The following is a 26,989-nucleotide window of genomic DNA, read 5'->3' as shown; positions in this document are numbered from 1 at the left end:
GACTAAAATATGATTAAAACTAAATGGCATTTTATACAAAAGACTAACCCTAACCAAATCAAAATTTGCTGTCAAAATTAACAACACAAATGAAGGTATTTTTTTATGAAACCTGGGAGATTTTTGTGCCTACACTCAAAATTTATTTAAACAAATGTAAAAAAAAAAAAAAATAATAATTATACCTTCAGTAAAACGGCCATATGTGGGATGTGTCACCATGGTTTTGTTTTTGTTTTCACGCAGGCACATTGAGGTAAAAAACGCTGAGTCTTTAGACTTTGACTCAAAAAGGAATTGCAGAATTCCGCTCAAATTTTTAATAAAAACTGTACTGTGAATGCCCGAGATAAAAGAGATGCATGCATGGTGAATCTCAACCGAAAGCGAGAGAGTGGATTAGCGTTTGGAGGTCTTGCGTAAGGTAATCCTTTCTGAATCTGATGACACACCAGATCATGCTGGGTAAATTTAAGGCACAGGTAAACCTTTTGAGAACCATGGGATGCATGTGTACTCTAGCTCCATGGTGATCTATGACACACACTTTTCCTGACATCATTAGTAGCCATATCTAGGGACCAATTGAGACCAGTAAGCAATCATCTTGTAACACTTTAGCAACCATCCAGGACACCCTAGAAACTGCATAATAATACGGTAAAAACTACTCAGGATACCTGAGAAACTGCGTAGCTATGCCCTGGAAACCTTTCACAATACTCTAGTTGCATCTGTTTATTCAGAAGCAGTTGAACTTTAAAACTTGAAGAGCTTTCTTGACTTCATTCATTTTTAAAGGTTGATGGTTCATTTTCTGCCTATAGTGAAAGGGGGAAAGCGAGTGTTCTGCTGTTCTGTGACCTGAGTACTCCCTCCTCTCCCCATACCCTCATCCCAAAGTCCTCTTTTCTATCACAGACTGTGAGTAATACTCCAGCACTGTAACAAGTCCAAATCTAAACTGATCCGCATGCTTCTGATTTAATGAAACCGTGCCAGTTGCATCATTCGGACTGTTTGCCAGTTTAACTAATAGCCTGTCTGCTAGCTCAAGTTATAACCCTGAACCTGTGAAATAAAGATTGGCTAACACAAATGATAGGTTTGTTTCAAACTGCAGTGTGCTACATGTGTGGTCTTCAGAATTCAAGTGTAAGTGTTCTGTTGTTACTGCATGCTCTTACAAATGTGGAAAGTTATTTGGCTATTCCAGATATACAAAATGATCAAACTAGCAATATATACAGTACATAAAGCATACTGAAGAGTGCAAGAAGTATGGTGATATGCCATTCCTCATCTCCTTTCTTTACTGTCTCCTCTCCTCTTCTCTCCTGTCCTCTCTTCCTTACTGTCTGTTTTCAAATTCATATGAGCTTTACTGGCATGACTTGCACAGCATTTCAAAAGCATTGTCCATTACATGAATAAGAAATAAAAAATTATATAATACATAACCTAAACAAGAATAGTTTTTGTCTGTTTACTTCTCCTCACTATCTCATCTCCCTTAACTTTTCCTTTTTTAACGTTTCTTTACTTATCCTCTCTTCTCCTCTCCCCACTGTTCCCTCCTCACCATCTGTTCTCTTCTCCTCCCTGTGTTCTGTCCTGTCCTCACTTTCTCCTCTGCCTTATAATTTCCTTGCTCTTTCCTTTCCTCCTCACTGTATATTCTCTCTCTTCTCTTTCCTTCTCACTGTCTCCTGTTCTGTCATGGAGTAGAGAAGTTGATTGAGGGTTTGAAGTCTCCAGAGCCCTCTTCCTCCCTGATTCTCCCTGACCTTCCCTTGAATGACCCCTTCAGCCCTGCAGACTGTATTCATGGTAACCAGCCGCTTGTCTTTTTAGTGTTGTTGTTGTTTTTATTTTTGGCTATGACCCCCCAACTGATAAATAGCGTCATTGGCCTTCATTGGTCTCCGTTGGTCTTTTAATGTTGATTGTTTTCTCAGTTCAGCTCAGAGTAACACCTGGAACTCCTGGACGTCCCTAATCATCCCTTTTAATGCCTACTCCTCCTTGTCTGTCCTGTACTTACAACCTCACAGCGGTCTCATCTCTCCACCTGTAGAGTTGTTGTAAACGGGCTTCATCTGTATATATAAAAGATCTGGTTTAGAGAGAGCTACTTCATGCAGGGTGTGAATTGATGTCACAGTGGTCATCTCTCTCACCTGTACCTTTGCTGCACAAAGCATCATATTTGCCCATTGTCTTTTTATATTTCTGCAGCTGAGATGGATTCTCTGATCCCTGGTCTGGATCCACTACAGACTGATCCTGGGTCAGCTGCACTACTAGGTCAGCAGTTCTGTAAATGTGATTCTATTCTTTATCATACAGCGGCTCGCTGAAGCACTGAATCTGCTGACATCAGGCTGGGAAAATCTGCAAGGTGTTCTGGATGACATAATTGCTTCTAGTTATGAACCTCCATAGTAGTAAAATAAGTAGACGGCATAACTGTTAGAATGAAACAAGTTTCCTGTAAATGGTTAAGGTTTTAAACAAATTCTATACTCTAACTATTGCACTTCAGTGCAGACCACTACTGAAGCAGAGTGAGTTGTCGCATGGTGCTTGGTAGATCACAGGTTAGTGATCACTGAATAAGGCATATCATTTTATTGAGATTGCTTTGGCCTATTTCCTGCTCTTTCAGCTATCAGTTATTAGATGTACTACATTTTCTAAGTGCAAGGATACAGGAAGTCCTTTATGCCCCATAGTATTCTTAAAAAAGAGAATCAATAAGAGCAGAAAGTCTGTCCACTGATGAAAACAAGCTGATCGGTTCTGCACAATAAGCACATGATCTTACCTAGCAGTGATATAACTTGTCATCGCTTGTTGATGAGAACATGTGGAGGGGTTTGGTAAAATGATGAGTACTTGATTATGTTGGCAGCAAAAAGAGTGAACCAATGGCACATTATTGCTCACACTAGGGTGATGACCTACAGAATATTTCTTTAAAAGCCACAAAGTGCTGAGTCATCTTTCCTGAAATTGATGCATGCATTCCAAGTTGGACTGTTATTTTGCCTGATTATTTTATCAGTAGAGCCATCTGGTGACCAAACAGCCAACTACATCCCAGTGTGTATATATTGTGGGCCAGTTGGCTTTACTTGGTAGTTATTTGTTTCGTTTGCATGCATAAATAGATATTTTCACTGATATCATCGTGGCCCCCAAAAATGATTTTGAAACTTGGTAGCATTTATTTAGTAGCCATTATTTTTGGCTGGAATATACAGTAGTTATTTTTACTGAATAATGAATTTGATAAAAGATGGATGAATAAATAAGGCTGTACACATGTGATATGGACTAGTGTCTGTGAATATGAAACCACACAATGACTGCTATTTATTCAGACATGAAGTCTGCATGTTCTGCGTGTGTCAGAGTGAGTGAGTGTTATGGTTTTGTCTACTACATACACACAAGTACTGTATGAGAACATTTGATTAAAACTATCATCACATATGACTATTTAGCGAGGGTCTTTTATATATGCATATATAAATATATAAAAATATTAAAATGTAATTATAGTACAGTTTATAATACAGTTAATAAAACATTGTTTTTAAGGAATATCACACAATTTTATGTCAATGTTTTAATGTAAACTGTAAACCTCTGTTTTTCAACACTTTGTGTAAAAAATGTAAAGTGTTCAATCATAAAACACTGAATCCAGACAAAAATGCAACAGATAACATAACTTCTAGAGAAAAAAATAAAATCATAGGGCACTAAAATTATTGAATTGGTAAAGTTTGCGAATTCAATTTAAAAACCCTTTTTGATTATTCAAATTTATTAACGCAGAATTTGGGGTAATAAAACAATTTGGGGAAAAAAAAATAAAACAGATTTCAAATGAATTGCTCTAAACACATTAACATTTCATGAGTTTGTGCAGTGTCTTTTTACTAAACTGTTGCTCCACTATGACAGTAGCTGACTTGAAAGAGAGTGCTGACCAAAAAATGAAGACTACAGCAAATATTTTTGTCTATTTGGCACATTCAGAACACAACTTCATGTAAAATCACGCTTTCGGAGAGTATTGTGGGCTTTTTTCACTTCTGCAGAGCTTCTCTCTAAGTTCTCACTGTCACTTTCTCCCCATCCTTTCTCTTCATATTCCCTTTGCATTGCCCTTTATCTGTCTTTATCTGCCGCATCTGAACTTTGTGGATGTACTTTTGTTCAGCACTCTCTCTATTCTCAATAATTTATTTCTCTTGTAACTCATCTTTCTGTTCTCTGTCATTATTATCTGCTCTTCACACTCGCCCTGTGTCCTCCAGAACCTTTGGTTGGACAGGATTCTCTTTTGGACGGGCCGCTTCTCTCCCACCCCTCTTCTGGGGATCTAATACTGGCCTCATCCCCCTCATCTCTCTCTACACCATCTATGGACCAGTTTACTATTACTGCTTTGAGCACTGGGCAGTTCCACCAGGGTAAGAAACATATGCACACTCACCTCATTGCATGTCGTTTATGTAACAAGTCATAATTTAAGTGAGTTTTCTTTTTGTATATTTGGCTTATTCGCTCGTCTGGAGATAACATTAATAGCTATGCAAGGTTTATTTTACACATTGCGTCAAAACGCATTGTGCTTTGTGTCATTGAGGCATTTACTCCAGCTCTGCTATAGCATGGTGCTAAAAACTCATGGGTGATTTCAACCAATGAGATTTCATAATGGGTTTCAAAACACAGCAGCAGAAATGGAAACCAGTTTTAATCAGCCTGTGAAATAGAAACCAGTTTTATTCAAGAAAAGGTTTTAGATTTTGAGCAAATAAATGAAATTAGCCAACATGCTGAGCCAAATTGATGGTTTATGCTCTCACAATAGGTCTTGACGCACTCCATGTTTCTGAAAGTCTTGACGCTCATTTAGGACGTTACTTAAGTTATCCACCTGCTCTTGCTTATTTATATTCGTCACTTACTTTTCCCCCTCTTTCAGACTTTCTTCGTAATCTCTTTGTCTTTTGTTTTCTCTCTGCCTGTCTGCTGTGGCACTAACCTCTTCCTGCAGCCTCTGATTCGGTTCACCAGGCTCTCTCAGGCTTCCAGTCCTCTGAGACTGGGGACCAAAGCTCAAGTAACCAGTTTGACCCAATTCCAGTGCTTCTCTCCAAAAGCTCCAGCCAAGGTAAGGGAGTTCAGAAAACAGCAAAAGTTTCTGGAAGAAAGCACATGCATTTAATTTCTCCACTGGTGTCTTTGACATTTTTTAACCTGGTTTTGAGTAGTGAAACAATAGGAAACAATTGTTTTGCAACACAAACTGATTTCACTCTGTCTTATAAATAACATGTCTGGATCATATTTCAGATGATTAATTAGACACTCTGATTGGTTTCGTGAACGTTACGCCCATTACTTATTAAGAGTATAGGGACAACCCATTACAAAAATAGTTTTTCCGTCTTTATAATAGCAAACTTGGCTTTGGACACGCCCTGAGTTCACCTGCGCCCTGCGCTTTACACTTTGTGCTTAGATCGTTAAAATAGGGCCCTAAATCAGCAAAGATTCATTCAAGTGATCAAAAGTGGCAGTAAGAAAATATATGCATATTTATTTTATTTTATGTTAAATACACTGAACAAAATTATAAACGCAACACTTTTGTTTTTGCTCCCATTTTTCATGAGCTGAACTTTTTCTGTGTACACAAAAGGCCTATTTCTCTCAAATATTGTTCAAATCTGTCTAAATCTGTGTTGGTGAGCACTTCTCCTTTGCTCAGCTAATCCATCCATCTCACAGGTGTAGCATATGAAGAAGCTGATAAGACAGCATGATTATTGCACAGGTGTGTCTTAGGCTGGCCAAAATAAAAGGCCTTCATTGGGGTCTCAACCTGACTGCAGATCGTCTTCGTGACACAAATGCTCACATTCGATGGCCCCATGTTGCAAGGATCTGTACACACTTCCTGGAAGCTGAAAACATCCCTGTTCTTGCATTGGCAGCATACTCACCAGACATGTCACCCATTGAGCATGTTTGGGATGCTCTGGATCGGCGTATACGACAGAACGTTCCAGTTCCTGCCAATATCCAGAAACTTACACAGCTATTGAAGAGGAGTGGACCAACATCCCACAGGCCAAATTCAACAACCTGATCAACTCTTTGTGAAGGAGATGTGTTACACTGCATGAGGCAAATTGTGGTCACACCAGATACTGACTGGTTTTCAGACACCTCCCCCCGGACCACCCAATACAGTAAAACTACACATTTTAGAGTGACCTTTTATTGTGGCCAGCCTAAGGCACATCTGTGTAATAATCCTGCTGTCTAATCACCATCTTGATATGCTACACCTGTGAGATGGATGGATTATCTCAACAAAAGAGAATTGCTCACTAACACAGATTTAGACAGATTTCTGAACAATATTTGAGAGAAATGGGTCTTTTGTGTAAATAGATAAAGTCTTAGATCTTTGAGTTCAGCTCATGAAAAATGGGGGCAAAAAAAAAAGTGTAATATAATTTATTTTCTTTTGATTTTGGGCTGAAGTACGACTTGGCTTTTTATCCATAAAATATTCAAGTAAGTGGGAGTCATGCACAACAAAAATAATATATTCTTTAAAATATGAACTATGACCTTAAAGTAGCATTAATTACTGCAAACATTATTGCGAACACAATTTACCCTTAAGACTATTTGGGGCTTTTTTTTCTTTCTTGCCATGCTCTTTAAAATATTCCGCTATTCCCACACACAATCCTTACTTTGATGCTGCTCCGTTATCTTTTAGCATTTTATGCTTTCTCTTTCCTGCTGTTCATCTGGTTTTTGCTTTTTCTCCTTCCTCTTTTCCTTTCTTTTCTCACCCCTCATCCCTCACTCGCCCTCCATCAACATCTTCTTTTCATCCTCATTCTCTCTCACACTTCTCATTGCTCACCTCTCCCCCTCTCCCTCTCTCTCTCTCCCTCTCTCTCTCTCTCTCTCTCTCTTCCTCTCTCCGGGATGTTCTAGGTGGTCACTCGCGCAGCAACAGTGGCAGTTCTGAGACCAGTCTGCCCTCGCTGGCACGCTCCCTTCTGCTGGTGGACCAACTCATCGACTTGTAGAGAGAGGCAGATGAATAGAGAGTCAGGGAGAGGGCAGTGTGCAATTCTTACAAATACAGCGAGAGCTTACAAACCTCAGTCTGAAGTAGTCCCATAAACCCTGTCCATCTTTACGCACAGTTCCCTTTGACATTCTTTTCACATTTGCTGTATGTCTCTCTTCTGCTGATCCATAAACATTCTCATCACTCTATCATTGATTTATATATTTCATGCTTTGGGATGTAAAACATGGCAACCAGTGATTATTTATGTCAACAAACCAAAGTACTCAAAAAGCTAATGGCTACCTTAAAACGCATATGCCGTTAAAACGGAAATGGAGCCTAGCTGTAAGTGTTAGTGCTCACATACTTATGTGTTGGTCCTTAAAAGTTGTAAAGTTAATATTTTAGCACCCATATTATTAATTAAGTAATTAGTAATTATCATCACCAATCAAACATATGAACTGCTGTAAATAAACACCTGTTGAGGTGTTTGTTAGAATCTGCCACAGCTGTATTCATCATTTCATCCCATCATTTATTTTTTCAGTCATTCGGTCTCTTCTGCTTCATTCATTTCTTCTTTTACTTGTCCATTTATACCCCATGCTTCTTTTTCTTTGCTTTTTGCGATGTCTGACAATAATTGTGCCATGTGCTTCCCCCATGGGATACATTTAATATTTATCATTTCAATCCAGTTATGTAAAGACACATAAAGGGTAAATGCACTATGTAGATGAAAAGAAAACATAACTCATATTGAGGGTGAATTAGGCTGTGATAGTACAGAATGAATGTACAAACTGCGAACCTGTATACATGCATTATTCTCAAGATAAATGTAATCTGAATATTTATCTGTATGTAGGTTTTCTTGTGTCACGTTCTGCCTCCGGGCCTGTCATGTGAAGGCTGGTTTGGATAAACTTGAATATACAGACAGATAGCGACTATCAGAGTTCTGCGGTTTTGAAAAGCTTCAGATTTCAATAGCATTTCATCTGTCAAGCTTGAAATGATAAATGTAAATATAAGCTGTTCCAAAACCTCATGAGCTGTGCCCTTAGGCAGCATTCAAGGCATTGTTTATTTTGTCATTACCTCCTCGAATACGAACCTCTATTTTAAATCTTAACCAATTATGATTTCAATTAATAGCAGATTTGTGTTTGTAAGTTAACTGTGTTTAGACTGAGCCTATGAAGGACTTCTCTTCCTGAGGTCTTGTCTACCACTGAACGTTTACCAGAAATAAGAGATTCAAATGAACCAATGACTCATTCTTGAGTTACTGCCGGAAAATAATTATATACACAATACAGATTTGGCAAAGTGTAAAGTTGGGTTGGAAAAGTCATGGATATTGCAACATCGAATATAATTTCTCCTAGTTATGTTTAACTGCTACTTCATCTATTTTGAGTAATGGGATTCTGATCTGTAAATTATTTGTTCAACTGAATCAGTTCTTTTGTGTTCAGATTGGTTCACAACTGGAGTGTGTTTCCCAAAAGCATCGTTAGCCAACTATGGTTGCTAGTTTCCTGAAACTGCATTGTAAAATTTTGATAATAGTCGAATAGTCATCAGCTGCCATGTTCATTCTGAAAAATTACGAAGCGTGCGACAATAAGATACTTCATGTAAATGTGATTTGAAAAAAGATTTGATTACTGTTGTTTTAAGTAAATGAACTTTAATAAAACTACACAATCATTAGCATTATTATTAACGACAGTCCTTTAAAGGGGGGGTGAAATGCTATTTCATGCATACTGAGTTTTTTACACTGTTAAAGAGTTGGATTCCCATGCTAAACATGGACAAAGTTTCAAAAATTAAGTTGTATGTTTGAAGGAGTTTTTTTGTTCCCAAAATACTCCTTCCGGTTTGTCACAAGTTTCGGAAAGTTTTTTTTCGAGTATGGTTCTGTGTGACGTTAGATGGAGCGGAATTTCCTTATATGGGTCCTAAGGCACTTCTGCCGGAAGAGCGCGCTCCCGTATAGCGAGGCAGAGCACAGACATTTCACTGATCAGAGCGATTCACTGATCAGAGCGAGAGCGTCGCGAAAAGTCACAAAAGAAGTGTGTTTTTGGTTGGCAGGGCAAGACAACCCTGCACAGATTACCAAAAAAAAAAACAGCATTAAGGGACCAGTGGATGGAGTTTATTTTTACAGAGCATCAACGGAGTTGTGCAAGTGTTTGTGTTTGTTCCCTGCACTTCCAAGATGCTTGTTTTACAAACATGCCCAGTTTGACGACGGATTTGCACATCGTTTTTTTCTTAAGGATGATGCAATCCCAAGGAAAAAGGGTCACGATCGTGTGTTGGAACCGCAGGCGGTGAGTAAAACTGCTTCAAATATCTCTGCCTCCTTGATAGTGCGTCCCCTCCCATCGGAGACCCGGGTTCGAGCCCCGCTCGGAGCGAGTCGTTGCTGCTGCTGCTTTCGTTCAGTTTCAGCCTCTGGATATGATTCTGGATCATAAATAAACGGCTGAATCTGACTGTAAGCCATGGTTTGTTTTGGATGATGTTGTTTCCCTCACGGTCACAGCTTCCAAACGCTCCCAATGCAAAAGCATACTGGCGCTCATGATTCTTTAGCTCCGCCCACACGTCACGCCTCCAGGCGCTCGTGTTTTTCCGGGAAAAATCGGTACAGACTATCTTTCTCTTATGACTATAATAAAACTAAAGACTTTTTGGATTTATGAAGGATGCAGTACTACTCTATATGTACTCAAGATTAACAGGATATTGAGTGAAAACTAGCATTTCACCCCCCCTTTAACAAAAATGGATCATACAACAGAGAAATGAACATGTTACTACTGTTTTAAGAAACAGTTGCAGCTAGCTAGTTCATAGTGTATCGTACTGTCGTAGTAAATCTGCAAATTCAGATGTTTTATGGGAAACGCATCCCTGAAGATCATCTGAACTAAAGAAGAATCAGTTTTTTAATTAATAATCACAAATGACTTGAAGTGTTATGGAAAAGTGCTAGAAATTAATTTACAAAATAAAATTTCTAGAAAGCAGGGCTTTATAATGCTAATGTGAATACCTATAATCCTGTAATATAATCTAATGACAAAATTAAACACACAGTATTGTACATTACTAAAAATTAAATCTCCATATGCTCTTGGAAATCTGAATGAATGGAAATCTGACAATAACTTAATATCCTTCAAGTTCACTATTTTTTTTGTTAATCGGCTGCACGGGTATAGTTGTCGGATTATGATAAATATAAAAAAAAAGTGAAATATTGACTTTTATATATCAGTCTATCACTATCCTAAAGCTGATTTTGTTTGACATGTAAACACTGACTCTTGACAAATCTCTGCAAAGGCATATTTATCATCACATATCAAATATAAACCATATAGAGCTCGATATGTCTTTCTGTACTATGTATGTACTGTATGATGTTTCATAATTAGATTTGTGGGCGCTTTAATAAAACAGAATCATTTCTTTTGCGATGTAACTGCTTATACATTGTGTTGTTGTTGTTGTTAAATGATAAGAGCATTGTTTTATTTTGAGTCATTGTTTTGTTCAAAGCTTGTGCAAATGTTGCATCGGAAGGCCATTGTTCTGTAATATTTCTACCTGATCTCATGAGAAAAAATAACTATTTACAAGCTATCTAATTTGTACCTGGCGTAAACACGCAATTTTTGGAAAAAAATCATAAGCGTGAGGGACCACCCTACATCTAACCATCAGTGGGACGTGAGCAAATTATTAAAAATGTAAAGATGCAATTGTACAAATTCATACATATAAGCCACCATTTTGTAGTTATAAAGTGTCATGAGATTGAATGTTTTCAGTGTTATCAAATCCTTCATTTCTTTTTTTTTTCTTTGCTTGTTTTAATGTGGCTAACCTATGCAATCTGACTGTAGTGCTCGTGTTAGATATGCCCCTAGTGGTGAGGCCAAGTCGGTCTTGTGTTGTTGTGTGAATTAGAGCCCATGTCAGGAGAAAACAACAACAACAAAAAAGTCTCTCTACTGGAATGCCATAGTTTTATCCATTTTTCTGTGTTATCGAGCGCCAAATTCTTTCTATTTTTATGCGACAGTGAAACTTCTGAAAAGGATATTAAATAAAAGCATAGATGGGAACAGATAGTTGTGTCCTAATCTGTTTTTTGTATGTGGCACATTCAAATGCAGTGACTTTACAGAAGATTTCCCCTTCACTTTCATTAAACTACAGCAAGATTTTTTGAAAATAAATAAAGAAAATCTTCAAATTACATTTCTAAATATATTAAAATTGAAAGATTTTAAATTGTAATGATATTTCTCAAATAAATGCAGTCCTGGTGAGCTATTTTTTTTTTTCTTTTAAGAATCTTTTTAAAAACAAACAAAAATCTGACTGTACACTTTTGAACGTTAGCGTATATTGCACATTTCTAACAGACTCCTGCATTATGACTTTGGTGAATATCGTGTTGGCAGTTTGGAGGAGACTGATGGGCAATAAAATGATAATGATTTTCAATTTATCATGCACAAGTAGGTGTTCAGTAGCACAGATGTTAAAGCTTTTTTTGTTAAGCTTTAGGTTTAGTGGCATCTCCCATTTATTGCACAGTTTTTGCCAAACATTGCATCCTGCCTCATGAGTGCTATTGAGTATATATTTGCAAACAAAAGCACATTTTACACCGATAATCTCTGCAGTGTGTTACGATGTCATCACTGTTTGAACTAATCTTAGTGCGCTGCTCTATTAATCCTGAGTTTAATGCCAACCATTTCCTTCATCCTGAAGGTAAGACTTACATCACGTCTCTGCTCTGATCTCAGTTCAGTCATTGTGTTTTCTGTTACCTCCTTGTTTCCATGGCTTTCGATGCTCATAGGGGCAGCTTTTAGAAATACACATCAAAACTAAATGGAAGTGGGATCACAAAAGACAAATGTTTTTGGAAACAAGGTTTGTGTTTGTCAGTGGTAGTAGCTGTGGTAGACGTTGACTGTTGGTGGTATCAGTCAATAGTACTCTATTTCTGTGGTTTATACTGTTGTAGAATGTGCTTTATTGTGTAGCTGTCTTGTGTAAATTAATGCTTAAAGGGTTAGTTCACCCAAAAATGAAAGTAAGGCTTTGTTTTACTCATCCCCGAGGCATCCTAGGTGTATATGACTTTCTTCTTCCAGACAAATCCAGTCGATAGATTAAAGTGATTATCACATTTTGAATATGGATATTTTTCTTACAAAAACACATTGAGTCACCACAGGAGGCCTTTGTTCACTCACCCCCCACAGAAAATGTAATTAATTTAACTCCGACTGGATTTGTCTGAAAGAAGAAAGTCATATACACCTAGGATGCCTCGGGGGTGAGTAAAACACAGAATAATTATCATTTTCGGGTGAAATAACTATTCATTAATTAGTCATTTTCCAAATTTTATTCTCTTGTTTGCCAAAAAATAATAAAATGCTGTCATTTACTCACTCTCATGATACAAACCTGTATGACTTTTTCATTTGTGGAACATTTTGAGAAATGCCTTTTTCCATTCAGTGGAAGTCAGTGGTCACCAAAAAGTGGTTTGGTTGCCAACATTCTTCCAAATATCTTTTGAAGAGGGAGTAGATGATGATCTGGACTGTCCTGTTTAAATCATTTTAAACGTACAGCTCCTCATCTTAAGGGATACTTTCTCTCATCATGTTATACCATAATATTGTTCCAAACCTGTCTGATCTTGTGGAACACAAAAACGAGAAATTTTGAGGAATGTACTTTTTTTTTTCTTCTTCTTCTCCTTCAATGAATTACAATGAATGGAGTGTGACACAGAGCACGATTTTGAAATCTGGATCGACCAATTGAAAAGACATGAATCAAAAGGCAGATTGACTTTTCAGCATCTCTCCCGAAATTCATCTCCCTATAAGCATCCATGATTTTCAGGGAAAAATGACTAAAATTTGGCAAATAGTGTCCACAGTGACTTCAGTGGACTTGAATGCTCCAATTTATAATTTTTACAAAAGAAAAACACTAAAATTCAATATATAATAAATTCATAATTCCTCCTTTTGTGTTATGTAAGTCATACGGATACGGAGTAAATGATGACAGAATATACATTTTTAGGGGATACAGTAATGTTGCAATGATTGTCCCAATACAGTCTGCACCAATAGACGATTCTGGTTATTTCTGATTATTTAATTCCGTAGATTTATAGAATTACACAATTTTTAGTTTTGGAAATGTTTTGGTCACTACCATTGATTGTCCCTGCAATTGAATTCATTCTGTAGCGTATTGGTGAAAATGTCTCTAGCTATGAATTTTCTTTTTACGCTGGTCTGTTTTGCAGAAGCCAGAAGCAAGGGTGATGGATATGGATCGCATTCGGAGGGAGGAGACCTCGAGAACCCTGTGGAGGAGGGCTGTCTTCATTCCAGCGATGAAGACGATGGAGAAACCGAAGGAGGGAGGTCACAGGTGAGCGGCGAAGAAACGCCAAGTCTGGACTGCAGCGGCTCCAGACCGCTACTTCAAGACTCGGATGACGATGACGACCAAAGTCCCGCATCTTCCAGAAACCTCCAGATGTCGTCCCAATCCGAGGGACCCGTTGAGAACCAGTCCACGCTGGCTTCTCAGAACCACTCGCCACAGCTGGTGTCACAAGCCCAACATTCGGGCGCGGATCAAAGCCTCGACATCTTTTCCAAAGCTCCGTTTCGAATCGGACAAGACCTAGAAGGCGACGGGGACGTGTTCGCAAATGCGCCGTTTCCTCGTCTTCCAGCTCCGGATATTTTCCTGCAGGCGCCCTTTGGGAGAAAGAAGGAAGCTTCTGGGAAGGTTTACACCAATCCAGGTTCTTCCCTTGACCAGAGCATCCTCGGCCAAGTGAGCCCTCTGCCCTTTCGACCCCAGGCACTTTCTAAGTATTCCCGACACTACGAAGAACCTGTGAACACAGCCCCTGAACACAGTCTGTCGTCTGATGGGACGTCCTCTGACCCCTTCGTCTCAGCACCCTTCCATCTTAAGGGCCGCCAGGATAAACGCTGAGAGAACGGCGTCTGTAAAGCCGCACCGTACTTTAGCCCCCTAAAAGATTTGAGCTTAACATAATAAAATGCTGTATACCGAGTCTAATTTATTCAAGAATGAAGCACATTTATGGCCTCTGGCTGTCTATCTCTGGGTCAGCGTTCGATTGTGTGACATCTTTTGCTACCTCAGATCATTCTCAGGCCGTCAAGCTTCATTTCTGTCCTGCGTATGTACCACGTCCACAGAAACCTGATTTAGCATGTTGTTTTACAAAGACGTTGGGTTGACTTCGATTATGAGCATGAGCTTAAAAAATGATTTACACCATTATGAAATGTTTGTATTATTGGCCATCCGTTTACGGACGGTACTTCTACTATCAAGGTATGCCAGACAGTTTGGTATAGCTCAGATCTGGCAAGAGTCGTTCATCTTAAAACAAAAAGAAAAAGAAAGAAAAAGAAACCGGGAAACATTCAGTCTAACTATTGATGAAATATATGTTGATGATTTGGTTTCTCAAAACACACACGAAGGTGTCAGCAAACATTTTAAATGAATTATTTGTTTTCATATCCAGGTCACATTTCACTCCAAATGTAAAAGAAATGGATTTTAAGCACCAAATTGTAACATTTTCATTAAAAGTTTCCCTCCAAATTATTTATTTTTTTGACGTTTGTTCTTTTTAAAAAAAAAATCAATTCAGTACAAGAGTACTACCATCATGTGTACTTTATAAAAGTGCTTTATATTTTAAATAAAATATCACTATGTGTGTGTGTGAATATATATATTCTATCTTAATGGTCCTAAAATAAGCTTCATTTTCATTAAATAAATATATATATATTTTTTTTTACCTTTCTTTTGATTTTAGGGTCACATGTGACCTGGACAAAATATGGCTGTCAAATTCATTATTATAGCTATGCGTATTTGTTATATTTGCATGGCTGAATGTGGAAAGCATGCAACTGTCAAACTTTGCCTTCACTTAAACATCACTAAAAAGTGTCTGCAAAAACCTGAATGTATTGCAATTTTGACATTATGTCTGACAGTTTCAAAATATTTTTATTTTTTCTTATCAAAAAACCCTTTAGATTATCCATGTTTTCATTCTGACTGCTCAAGAGTTTGCTCCAGCTGAGTATTTTCCTGATAATCATGTTTAGCAAGAAAGCCAATGAAAAGTTAGCAGATATAAGCAACACCGAATCTAGTGCACAGTATATTCATGAAAGTGAAAGCTAGTATACAGTGTTTAAAACGATCTTATGATGTTTTTTGTTCATTAAGCACATTAGTGCTGGGCTCACACTAAACAGCTGGATGTTAAATCCTATTAATGCTGGATTATATTGCACAAGACTGTAATGAAATGTGTTATTTAATTTCTAGTTCTCAATACACATTCCCTTTATGAAGTTTAAACACAGGCAGCTCTAGTACCAAGACGCTGTTATCTCTGCTTGTCACAATGTACAATAAATCAGTTATTAATTGCAATGTATGTACATGCAGATATGCTCATATTCAGTCCGATCCCATGAAACACGTTTCTTTTGCTGCATAGGTTTTCAGTACACCTGTAAGAATTAGGCAGGTGCATCACACACTTTTCACTGATACTAAGAGTTATGGGATAAAGTTTCTATTACAAGTGGTGCGGAAAGGTGTTTTACAGGAGTTTGAGATTGGGGATTGTTCATATTTTTTATGTTTAATGTCGAAACAGCCATGATTGTATGGTGGCCTTTTGAATGAATCCGGAAGGAGCTTGTCTTTTGAAATACTTGAGTTATGCAAAACACTCGCTGGTGTAGAATGTGTATGTAATAATAAACCAAACCTGTTTAAAAGATGTCGCTGTGTTGAATTGCTTAATACAGCAAACCAGAATGATTTCTGAAAACTGTGTTTCACTGAAGACCGCACATTTGCATCAAATTAATAATTTTTAAAACTATATTCAAATAGAATAAGGTTCTTTTAAATTGTAATACTGTAATATTTCACAATATGCTTTTACTGTATTTTGTGTCAAACACAGTGAAGGTCAAAATGACTAGAACAAGTATTTTAACCAGGTAAAAGACCGCAATCACAATGAATTGTGGGTAAAAAGTAGTGGACAAATGTAGGTAATGAAGTAGTTCACTCAGAATTCGGACAACACTACAAAATGGCTGACACCCCATATAGTGCACTATGTAGTGGATAGGGAGCGGTTTCGGAGCAGTTATTTCTGTGGACGGTCGCTACGTCATCAGTTCGCGACTGTAAAACAACCCACGTGGTCAACTAGGCTATGCACAGTCTCATTTCTGAAAACTGTAACATACATAGATACATACAATTATAAAATATATCTGACGGCGGAATTGAAATAAATGTTTACGTGGCGCTGACACGAGTCACTAGAATGGCACTGTTTATGATAAATAGGTAAGTATTCTTTACATCAAATGTATATAGCGTTCGCTGCATATGATATTTAGTTCATAGTTCTTAAAGTTAATTATTTTACCAGTTTAATCCTAAGTAATGGCTCTCAGTATTATTGCCGACTACATCGCACTTCTTTTGGGTTGTACAGCCTGGCATAGGACTCTTCTTCTTTAATTTACTTTAAAACACCTTTTTCTAATTATTCTATAATCATAGTAATTATACTTGAGACTTGAAACTTGATGTCCTATTATATTTCAAATTAATCTCGCATTGTAGTAAACTGCAAAAAGTATCATATGAAGAATTGTATATATATATATATATATATATATATATATATATATATATATATAAGCCTTTATACAGCTTCTCTTACAACTACATTCAGTTTAACCAATAATCTACATGTTAATCGTGTTATTTGTGAACCTGGTGTGGTATTGGTGTTGTGATCAGGTATTTAGGGGAGGAGGAGGGCAGTGAATCCAGCAAAGAGTCTCGCTCCAGAGCTTTACTAGCTAAACTTCAGGAGCAGGTCAAAGCCAGAGAACAGCAGAGCGTCTCAAACAGAGCTGATGAAGACGAGGACCACTGTGGGGGAGAAGTACAGAAGAAGAGAAAACACAAAGAACCGGAGACGGAGGGAGCGCAGCGTAAAACGAAGACGAGGGAACATGAGAGAAAAACTGATCTCACTGATGAAGTTGCCAGTCCGGCTAAAAAGAAGAAAAAACGGAAAACATTGTCCAGTGAAAAGGAGAGCACAAACACAGGTATCACTGCCGTACTGCTATGTTTGTTTATATTTAAATTAATTTAGACAAGCTTGGTGACTCTGACATGCTTTAGAACAAATAGGATTCAAGTTTGTATCCCATAACATTTTTTTTTAAAATAATAAAAGCATAAATCCCATATTTCCTGAAGAGAGAATGATTAGATACATAAGATAAACTACAACATTATGCCAAAAAATTTATATTTAATATTTTTGTGTTGCCTCAGCTGAAATTTAACAAAAAAAAAAAATTGAAATAATCAAGGAGTGATATTTTTTTTGTTGTTGTTTTTGGGCATTAAAACAATAAGACAAATATAATATTGTTCTGTTTGCTCAGTTTTTACATACATTTTTGTTTTTGCTGCATTTATCAAGCTCAAGCATTCAAACCTGTTACAAGAGTTATTATTAAAAAAGTAATCCAATCATAAAAAAAAAACCTTTATAAAATATATATTTATTAATAACTATAAATCAGCATTTACCAAAATAGTTAGCATGAAAAAAAAAATCCTTTCTTTTTTAATGTATACCATTTTTATATTTACTTAACATTTTGTTTTTAAAAATCAAAATAAAATCAGGGTCAAATAATCCTTTGTGAAAGTTAATCACCTTCTTAAATGAACATTTTTTGAATGAAAAACAAAATACTTTATTAAAAGTTTTAAGCTCTATCCTCTTTAACTGTTTTTGTGGAAGGTGCTTTTTTTAACAGAAATGTATTATTTCTTCTAGGAGATAAAGCATCCGATAATGAGACGTCTGTAGAGATCACAGAAACAAGTGAAAGTAGTCTAGAGGAAGGTCAGAAGACTGAGGAGTCTGTGGACCCTCAGATCAGTCAGGAGCCGAAGGAAGAGAGCGGCTCCTCCCAGACCACCTTCCACGTCCTGGGGGGCTTCGAAGAGAAGGCCGTGCAAAAGGTAGCTGGGAAATAAATATCTGTAAGTTCTGAATTCAACTGTTTTGGGTGTTGTGTCTTGTAGAGAAATGTTTTTGCACAATTACAGGTTAAAAGAGTATTGCCCCAGTGGTTGGCCCAGCCTGACGTTATTCAAAGAGACATTAAGAGCAACCTCATTCCCTTCAGTGAGGTGCCAGGCATCTGTCCCACACTCCTGAAGAAATTAGAAACCAACGGGATACAGAACTTCTTTCCAGGTAATTCACTGGCATTGCATTAAACACAATGCATTAATCGGATCATACAACAACATACAATGGCCCCTAACAGAGCGGAGAGTCTTTTTTCTGTCAATTTGCATGCATGTATTTGACTTTTATTTCCTAAGTATGTTAGATTGCATTCACTTTTTATCAAGAATTCACTGTTTGAGCAGAAGGGCATGTGAAGGTTGCAAACAAAGCATGATTTGGGTTTGTGTTTTCAGTTCAAGCTGAGGTCATCCCTGCCGTCATCGAGAGCGTGAGCTCAGGGCTGCTGCTCGGTCCAGGTGGCTACAGACCCAGAGACATCTGTGTTTCTGCACCTACAGGGAGTGGAAAAACCCTGGCGTTCGTCATACCTGTTGTACAGGTACATGTACAGTTGCATTCATGCTCATATTTGCATTGGAATGTGTTATGAAAAATTTAGCTATGGAGTTTATTTGGGTGATGTAAATGTAAAAAGATTAAGGTTTTGACATGCATTGCATTAAAATGCATTAAAGATACAGTAAAAGCATTAATATTGTGAAATAATATGACAAATAAGAAAAACTGTTCAAATGGAAATTATTCTTCCGCACCATTACTCCAGTCTTTAGTTTCACATGATCTTTCAGGAATAATTCTGAGATGCTGATTTGCTGCTCAAGAAATGTTTCTCGTTGAGTATAAGAGACAAAATCTATTTATATGGCAGGCATTGTCCAAGCGTGTGGTGTGTGAGGTCCGTGCGCTCGCTGTACTCCCCACCAAGGAGTTAGCACAACAGGTAATGATTATTAATCACTGGTTATTTGTCAGAACATATCCACCAGCATTCAACATGACCCTTGATTTCAAACCCACAGGTGTCAAAGGTGTTCAGCACATACACTGAGGGAACCGGTCTAAAGGTAGTCATGATCACAGGCCAGAAATCATTTGCTGCAGAGGAATCGGCGCTCTCTGAAAGCAGGTGAGTGGTTTGTTGGCTCATTGTATGTGAACCTGATGGACTATATTAGGAACTTAAATATTCTTCATTTAATCGTGGTGTCTTTGTGCAGAGGAGGTGTTAGCCACAGTTTGGCTGATATTGTCGTGGCCACGCCAGGCCGCCTGGTGGATCACATCAACAAAAACAGCAACTTCAGTCTACAACATCTGCGATTCCTGGTGAGCATCGGTACAAAGCAAGTGGACACCTGTAATAATGTCTTCAGTGAACTACTGGGAACCACAAAAATGACAGATATATTTATTGCTAATATATAGACCCTAGTAAATCAAAATGGGGGTTTTGTGGCCTTAGGTCTTTAGACATTCCTCTTTAAAAGAAAAGAAAGTGATCCACATTTGTTTTTTGACCACTGAAAATGTGTACAATTTACTCTTGGAGCCATATTGAAATTCAATTTTCTCTGGAACTGAACAATATAGGGCCTTAAAAATGTAGATACCAAAAGGAAAGTTTGCTAAGACCCAGTATCTCATAGAGCATTAAGATATCTTCAAAACTTCTTGAGCTATAGGCACATGCAAACTTTGGAGAAAAACTTGAAAATAGATGTTTCCCCATTTTTGAATGGTCACCATTGGCACATAATGCAAAAAAGTTAGCTAAAGTCTTTTTACTTATGGATTTTACTATCAGACCTTCCAATATCTGTGTAAAAGAAACATTACGATGCTGCTTTCTTTCTGAAATCATTTTTACTCCCCTTTAATTTGGCTCTGAATCTCAGTTGGAGATCGCTATTTTGACCCCCCTCTACAAAATAGTGGATTACTAAGTAAATATTCATCCTTTACATCTTATATTTTGGGTTTCATCACTGTATACTGTATGTTTATGTTTCTTCAGAAAAAAAAAAAATATATATATATATATATTGGCCAAATAAAACATTTGAGCTGGGGAAGTTGCTGAAATTTAGTTGATTTGACACGCATGACCTAATTGTAGTTTTACACAAAAAAATCAGCAAATCATCCTATTAGAATACTTTTTGAAGAATCATGTGACTCTGACGAATCTAATAATGGCTGCAAATTCAGCTCTCCATCACGAGATTATATTCCATTTAGAGAAATTAGTTTTTAAATTGTAATAATCTCACAATATTACTGTTTGATGTATTTTTGATCAAATAAATGCAGCCTTGGTCAGCAGAAGAGACTTAATTTAAATACATTTGAAACATTGCACTGTCCACAGTATAATGGTAGTCTACACTTGAAAATGAAAAAATTAAAATTTGCTAAAAATGTATCCACCCTTAAACCATCCAAGTTGTAGTTAAGTTTGTTTCTTCCCAGGAAAAGATTTGGAGACGTATCATTACATCATTTACTCGCCAATAGATCCTCTGCAGTGAATGGGTGCCGCCAAAATGAGTCCAAAAAGTTGACTTTTTGTTTTGTGAAGCAAAAAGTGTTTGTAAGAAACAAATTCATCATTAAGATATTAACTTCGAGCTAAAATGCCTCTATCTGTAAAATCGGTTCCTCCAGTAAACAAGTCAACTGGTCTGAATCAGGAGAGAAATATGCAAAGATCAAGCACCATTTACAAGTGGAAGCTTTATCACTGTTATTATGCATTATGGACTCATATTTTTGCCAGAAGCAATGGTTTAAAGGTAAACGCCTTGATGATATATTAATTTATTTTCTTTAGGATTGAAATCACATTTAACACAAAGGAATTCAAAGGGATTAAAGTCAGATGTGCATGTCTCTATCATGGCATCTTTCTATTTTCTGTACAGAAAGTGGGAAGACGGCTTTACAAAACCCTGTGTATGTTGTAGATTATTGACGAGGCGGACCGGATGATTGACGGCATGCATCAGTCGTGGCTCGCTCAGGTGACTAAAGCAGTGTACAGAAGCCCAGGTGACACACAGACGTCTGTTTTCAGGAGAATCCTGCCTGGCCCGATCACAGTGGCAAGGTAGGATGATTTCACCCAGAATATCAGCAAACTCAAATGACCCTCAGTTTTGACGGCGTCTTTGCCCACCTTTGAACTTTAGAGTAACATTGGATGAAGTGTCTTGCCTACCTCCCAAAACAAGAACCTGTGACTGCATTGCTAGTCTAAAACAAGCAGCTCAGTGTCTGTCTGTGTGTGTTTGTGCTTCAGTTTGACCCCTCCACAGATTCCTCTGCAGAAGCTGCTGTTTTCCGCCACCCTCACTCAAAACCCTGAGAAACTGCAGCTGCTGGATCTGCACCAGCCTCGACTCTTCAGTTCCACACACAGCAGGACAGAGACCAGCACACAAGGCCAGGACGCCTTTAACTTCCCTCAGGGTCTCGCTGTGAGTTTCACATTTCCTGGATGTTTACGGTCTAAACTGGCAACAGATCTTTAACACATGGGAATGTCTTATGCAGGAGTATTATGTCCCCTGCACCTTGAGCAAGAAACCGCTCCTCATCCTTCACTTCCTGCTTCGGCTCAAGTTCAGTCCTGCTCTGTGCTTCACAAACTCCAGAGAAGCAGCGCACCGGTAATGATGCATTTCTAAGCTACGGCAAATATTTACATCCAGGGCTTCAGGTCATGTCTAAATTAGTTGCAAATGTAAAAAATAAACAACTGCAGCAATTAATTAAACTGTAGTGACCACTACTAGCTGTAGAACTGTACATTAATTCTTTATTAGTTTTATATAATCTAAACGTTCACAAATCCGTTTTTCAATCTAGATATTTGAATAAATTTTGCCATTTGTTTACATTATTTGTTAAGTGTTCACGGATGTCTCTGCAAGGCATATATTATATCACATTACATTCATTTAATGTTTTTGTTTAATATGTTGATTGGCAAATTTCAGAATAAGCGGCAATACCTTTTTTAATATGACGTTCATCATTCAAAATTTGTGTTCATGTTTTTGAAAGAAGTCTTTCACCAAGGCAAGAAAAATACTGTGTGAACAATAACACCTGGAAATATTAGTACATTTGAAATGTTAAATTTGTATTTTAAATTACTTAATTTTTGTAACTATTATTAAAATTCAAATGTATTTTTAAAGTTGAAGAAATACATTATTCCAGTCTTCAGTGTCACGTGATCCTTCAGATCTGGCGCTCAAGAAGAGAAATGTTCTTTCATAAGTGGAAGACATGTCTTTAAATATGTATTTTTGCAGATTCAAGTTTGATGATTAGTAAACTTGAACTTTGAGATTTGAAACGTGAATCCGGTGCATTATGTATATTCATTTCATTTATCCAGGTTCATTACATTTGATTATAAAAACACTAATGAAAGAAAGTGCTTTTAAATGTGAATCTGTAATTTGGTGACTCCAGTAAGTGTCCAATAGTGTGGAGCCCTAGATATCGAATGTCAGTATAATCATGAATAATTCACAAGGATGATAAGAGAAGTCATCCACACACAAGAAAAGTAAGTGAACAGACTGTGCACAGAGCAAGGCGGTGCGTGTTTCAGAAGGACAATTCAGACAGGAAGTAACAAATAAGTGTTTAGCTGAATGTGTCAAAAAAAAAATAATAATAATAATAATCTCTTTCCCTCAGACTGTATTTGCTCGTGAAGCTGTTCGGCGGTGTGGAAGTGGCCGAGTTCTCCTCTAAACTCAACCCGAGTGAACGACAGAAAACACTGAAGGACTTTGAACAAGGGAAGATCCCACTGTACGTGCATGCCTCCAGAACCAAACCCCACACGATTTATACTAATCTGCTGATGAAATATTGTTTATATATTTATTTTTCATGTCAGGTTGATAAGCACAGATGCTGCTGCCAGAGGCATTGATATCAACGGTGTGAAATGTGTCATTAATTATGATGCTCCTCAATACATCCGAACATACATTCACAGGCAAGTCAACGTAATACAATAGAAGCCCAATACATGTGGGTATTATGTGTTTTCTTTCCATCATCAGTGTATTTGATGAGTTTTCTTTCACAGGGTGGGCAGAACAGCGAGAGCAGGGAAGGCTGGGTCAGCATTCACCTTCCTTTTAGAAGTGCAGGTCAGATTTACATCATAACTGGAATTGCATATCAGTCGGTTAGCATTTAGTAGACATTTATTTTGGGCAAAACCCATTTGGAGTGACTGATTGGTTGATTGTCACCAGAATTCTGCTTTAATACCTTTCAGGAGAAGAGTTTCTTGCAGATGGTGACAGATGCTGGCAGTCCTGGCATCGAGAGGCACTTTGTGAAACCACAAGCTCTTAAAAGCATGGAGACCCACTATGAGCAAACTCTGGCTGAGCTCGGCAACGTTGTGAAGGTAAAAGCAAAGCTGCAGAGCTGCCTGAGACCTTATCGACCTTATAGGTTTTCTAAAATACAGTCTTGTTCAAAATAATAGCAGTACAATGTGACTAACCAGAATAATCAAGGTTTTTAGTATATTTTTTATTGCTACGTGGCAAACAAGTTACCAGTAGGTTCAGTAGATTCTCAGAAAACAAACGAGACCCAGCATTCATGATATGCACGCTCTTAAGGCTGTGCAATTGGGCAATTAGTTGAAAGGGGTGTGTTCAAAAAAATAGCAGTGTCTACCTTTGACTGTACAAACTTAAAACTATTTTGTACAAACATTTTTTTTTCTGGGATTTAGCAATCCTGTGAATCACTAAACTAATATTTAGTTGTATGACCACAGTTTTTTAAAACTGCTTGACATCTGTGTGGCATGGAGTCAACCAACTTGTGGCACCTCTCAGCTGTTATTCCACTCCATGATTCTTTAACAACATTCCACAATTCATTCACATTTCTTGGTTTTGCTTCAGAAACAGCATTTTTGATATCACCCCACAAGTTCTCAATTGGATTAAGGTCTGGAGATTGGGCTGGCCACTCCATAACATTAATTTTGTTGGTTTGGAACCAAGACTTTGCCCGTTTACTAGTGTGTTTTGGGTCATTGTCTTGTTGAAACAACCATTTCAAGGGCATGTCCTCTTCAGCATAGGGCAACATGACCTCTTCAAGTATTTTAACATATGCAAACTGATCCATGATCCCTGGTATGCGATAAATAGGCCCAACACCATAGTAGGAGAAACATGCCCATATCATGATGCTTGCACCTCCATGCTTCACTGTCTTCACTGTGTACTGTGGCTTGAATTCAGAGTTTGGGGGTCGTCTCACAAACTGCCTGTGGCCCTTGGACCCAAAAAGAACAAGTTTACTCTCATCAGTCCACAAAATGTTCCTCCTTTTCTCTTTAGGCCAGTTGATGTGTTCTTTGGCAAATTGTAACCTCTTCTGCACATGCCTTTTTTTTAACAGAGGGACTTTGCGGGGGATTCTTGAAAATAGATTAGCTTCACACAGACGTCTTCTAACTGTCACAGTACTTACAGGTAACTCCAGACTGTCTTTGATCATCCTGGAGGTGATCATTGGCTGAGCCTTTGCCATTCTGGTTATTCTTCTATCCATTTTGATGGTTGTCTTCCGTTTTCTTCCACGTCTCTCTGGTTTTGCTCTCCATTTTAAGGCATTGGAGATCATTTTAGCTGAACAGCCTATCATTTTTTGCACCTCTTTATAGGTTTTCCCCTCTCTAATCAACTTTTTAATCAAAGTACGCTGTTCTTCTGAACAATGTCTTGAACGACCCATTTTCCTCAGCTTTCAAATGCATGTTCAACAAGTGTTGGCTTCATCCTTAAATAGGGGCCACCTGATTCACACCTGTTTCTTCACAAAATTGATGACCTCAGTGATTGAATGCCACACTGCTATTTTTTTGAACACATCCCTTTCAACTAATTCAACTAATTGCCCAATTGCACAGCCTTAAGAGCGTGCATATCATGAATGCTGGGTCTCATTTGTTTTCTGAGAATCTACTGAACCTACTGGTAACTTGTTTGCCACGTAGCAATAAAAAAATATACGAAAAACCTTGATTATTCTGGTTAGTCACATTGTACTGCTATTATTTTGAACAAGACTGTAAGTCATTTCATTTCATTCAACACCATTGTGTAGTCGGCATTTTAAATATTGATTATTTTTGTCATCTAATGTTTATATGGTTAAATAATACTGATAGAATGCCTTATTAAAAAGGTAAATATAACATTTGTTTTATTCTAAAATCTTAAATTGAAAATTGAATTAAAATCAAGCAGAGTTTTGCTACTTTAAATTCAGGAGCTGAATAGGAATTTTAATTTAATTTAATTTAAAAACAGACTATTTTTTACAGGAAAAGACTGTAAAAATGCTATAGGAAAACCTTGTAATTGGTTAACTGTAAAGTTACCTTACTGTATATGGTTTAAAAAAAAAACAAATGCTTTAAACTGGAGTTATATGTAATTTGATTTTAAAAATACTGTACAAATAATTATAATGTCACATAAGTTGTTTCTGAAAGTAAAAACTATGAATTGTGCATATTATGGTGCAAAAAACAGTAAAATGACATTCCTAGGCAAATTAAATACGCATAGCATGATTTTATGTTTATATTGAAATAAATTAGTTTCTTATTTTCGTCATCAGTAATGTGCATTTGGGTGTTTTGTGTTACATTTTCTGTTATTTAATGTTTATTGAATTATTTTTGTGTAATGTGAGTGACGCTGATGGTGTTTTTGTCATCTGTTTATGTCCGTGTGAATTGTCAGTATACGAGTTTTTATGGATGGCCCACTTAAGATGGCCTTCATGTGGCTTGCTTTTGTAATATACCATCTGTATTATCATGGTGGTTATCTGTACATTTGAAGTTAAAAAGCATGTTTTGGTAGTAGCTTTGCAGTAGCAGTATATTAAGATTACAACACATAATTAAATTCATGGTTATTAGTGAAAAATCTATACAGGCACTAATATATTTTACAGTGAATTTGTGGCAACCACAGCTGCTATGTTTTACCATAAATTTACCAAAATATATTTTTACAGTATGCACAACCCTGCTACACAGCCACTGTTGACTCACGTGTAACTTTATTCATGACTACAAGAGATTTCTACTATATTGGGCTCTAAGCTGTAATGCTAATTTTGATATTTCTTTGTTTTTAAGGAGGAAAATGCGAGGAAGCGTTTCTGAGGTGGAACTGACCTGAGCTGGACATCCGTTTGTTTTTAAATGTTTCTCAAAAAAGTAATTTCTGGACTGTAATGAAATGAGCTGCAAATGTTTTTAATAAAATGTAAAAAGAAATATTGGTATCCTTTCTAATTAAATGTTACATTATATACCCATGTTAAGTAATGCCCTTTCAGGTTTAAAAAAAAAAAAAAAAAAAAAAACCTGCTCAGAACTAGTAAAAGAAATGAAGCATGTGAATGGATAGAGACCATCACTTAACCTTGTTCTCCCAAGGGGAAAATCAGTTGTTGTTTTTCTTTTC

General features: G+C 37.2%; 2 protein-coding genes across 10 annotated transcripts in view; both read left to right on the top strand.

Moving 5' to 3' along the window:
- The window catches only part of aak1a (AP2 associated kinase 1a), a 46,380-nt gene extending 30,309 nt beyond the window's left edge, over positions 1 to 16,071 (top strand). The window contains exons 15-19 of one of the 8 annotated variants that reach the window (XM_026270544.1): positions 1,729 to 1,830; positions 2,239 to 2,307; positions 4,332 to 4,487; positions 5,078 to 5,194; positions 13,512 to 16,071. In XM_026270544.1, coding sequence (XP_026126329.1) covers positions 1,729 to 1,830; positions 2,239 to 2,307; positions 4,332 to 4,487; positions 5,078 to 5,194; positions 13,512 to 14,218 — 1,151 coding nt within the window. In that variant the 3' untranslated portion in view covers positions 14,219 to 16,071. Of the gene's footprint in view, positions 1 to 1,728; positions 1,831 to 2,238; positions 2,308 to 4,331; positions 4,488 to 5,077; positions 5,195 to 7,044; positions 8,951 to 13,511 lie in introns of those variants that run through there. The other 7 variants (XM_026270552.1, XM_026270545.1, XM_026270546.1 and 4 more) reach the window with 7 other exon arrangements.
- A 400-nt stretch (positions 16,072 to 16,471) lies between these two features.
- Positions 16,472 to 26,799, top strand: ddx51 (DEAD (Asp-Glu-Ala-Asp) box polypeptide 51). Of its 2 annotated transcripts, none has more exons than XM_026270553.1 (16): positions 16,472 to 16,654; positions 17,117 to 17,433; positions 18,180 to 18,367; positions 18,455 to 18,605; positions 18,836 to 18,981; positions 19,312 to 19,383; positions 19,463 to 19,569; positions 19,661 to 19,769; positions 21,407 to 21,549; positions 21,742 to 21,919; positions 21,996 to 22,111; positions 23,157 to 23,273; positions 23,362 to 23,463; positions 23,557 to 23,620; positions 23,752 to 23,886; positions 26,659 to 26,799. In XM_026270553.1, exons 1-16 carry the CDS (start codon positions 16,632 to 16,634, stop codon positions 26,683 to 26,685), a joined length of 1,995 nt encoding a protein of 664 aa, XP_026126338.1. In that variant the 5' UTR covers positions 16,472 to 16,631; the 3' UTR covers positions 26,686 to 26,799. The 2 variants fall into 2 exon arrangements, with proteins under 2 accessions (XP_026126338.1, XP_026126339.1); XM_026270554.1 differs by lacking the exon at positions 26,659 to 26,799 and adding an exon at positions 24,903 to 24,962.
- The last annotated feature ends 190 nt before the right edge of the window (positions 26,800 to 26,989 follow it).

Source organism: Carassius auratus, chromosome 8 (assembly GCF_003368295.1).
Source record: "Carassius auratus strain Wakin chromosome 8, ASM336829v1, whole genome shotgun sequence".
Taxonomy (NCBI): Eukaryota; Metazoa; Chordata; class Actinopteri; order Cypriniformes; family Cyprinidae; genus Carassius; species Carassius auratus.
The sequence above is the reverse complement of the archived record's forward strand: the minus strand, read 5'-3'. Positions and strand labels throughout refer to the sequence as shown.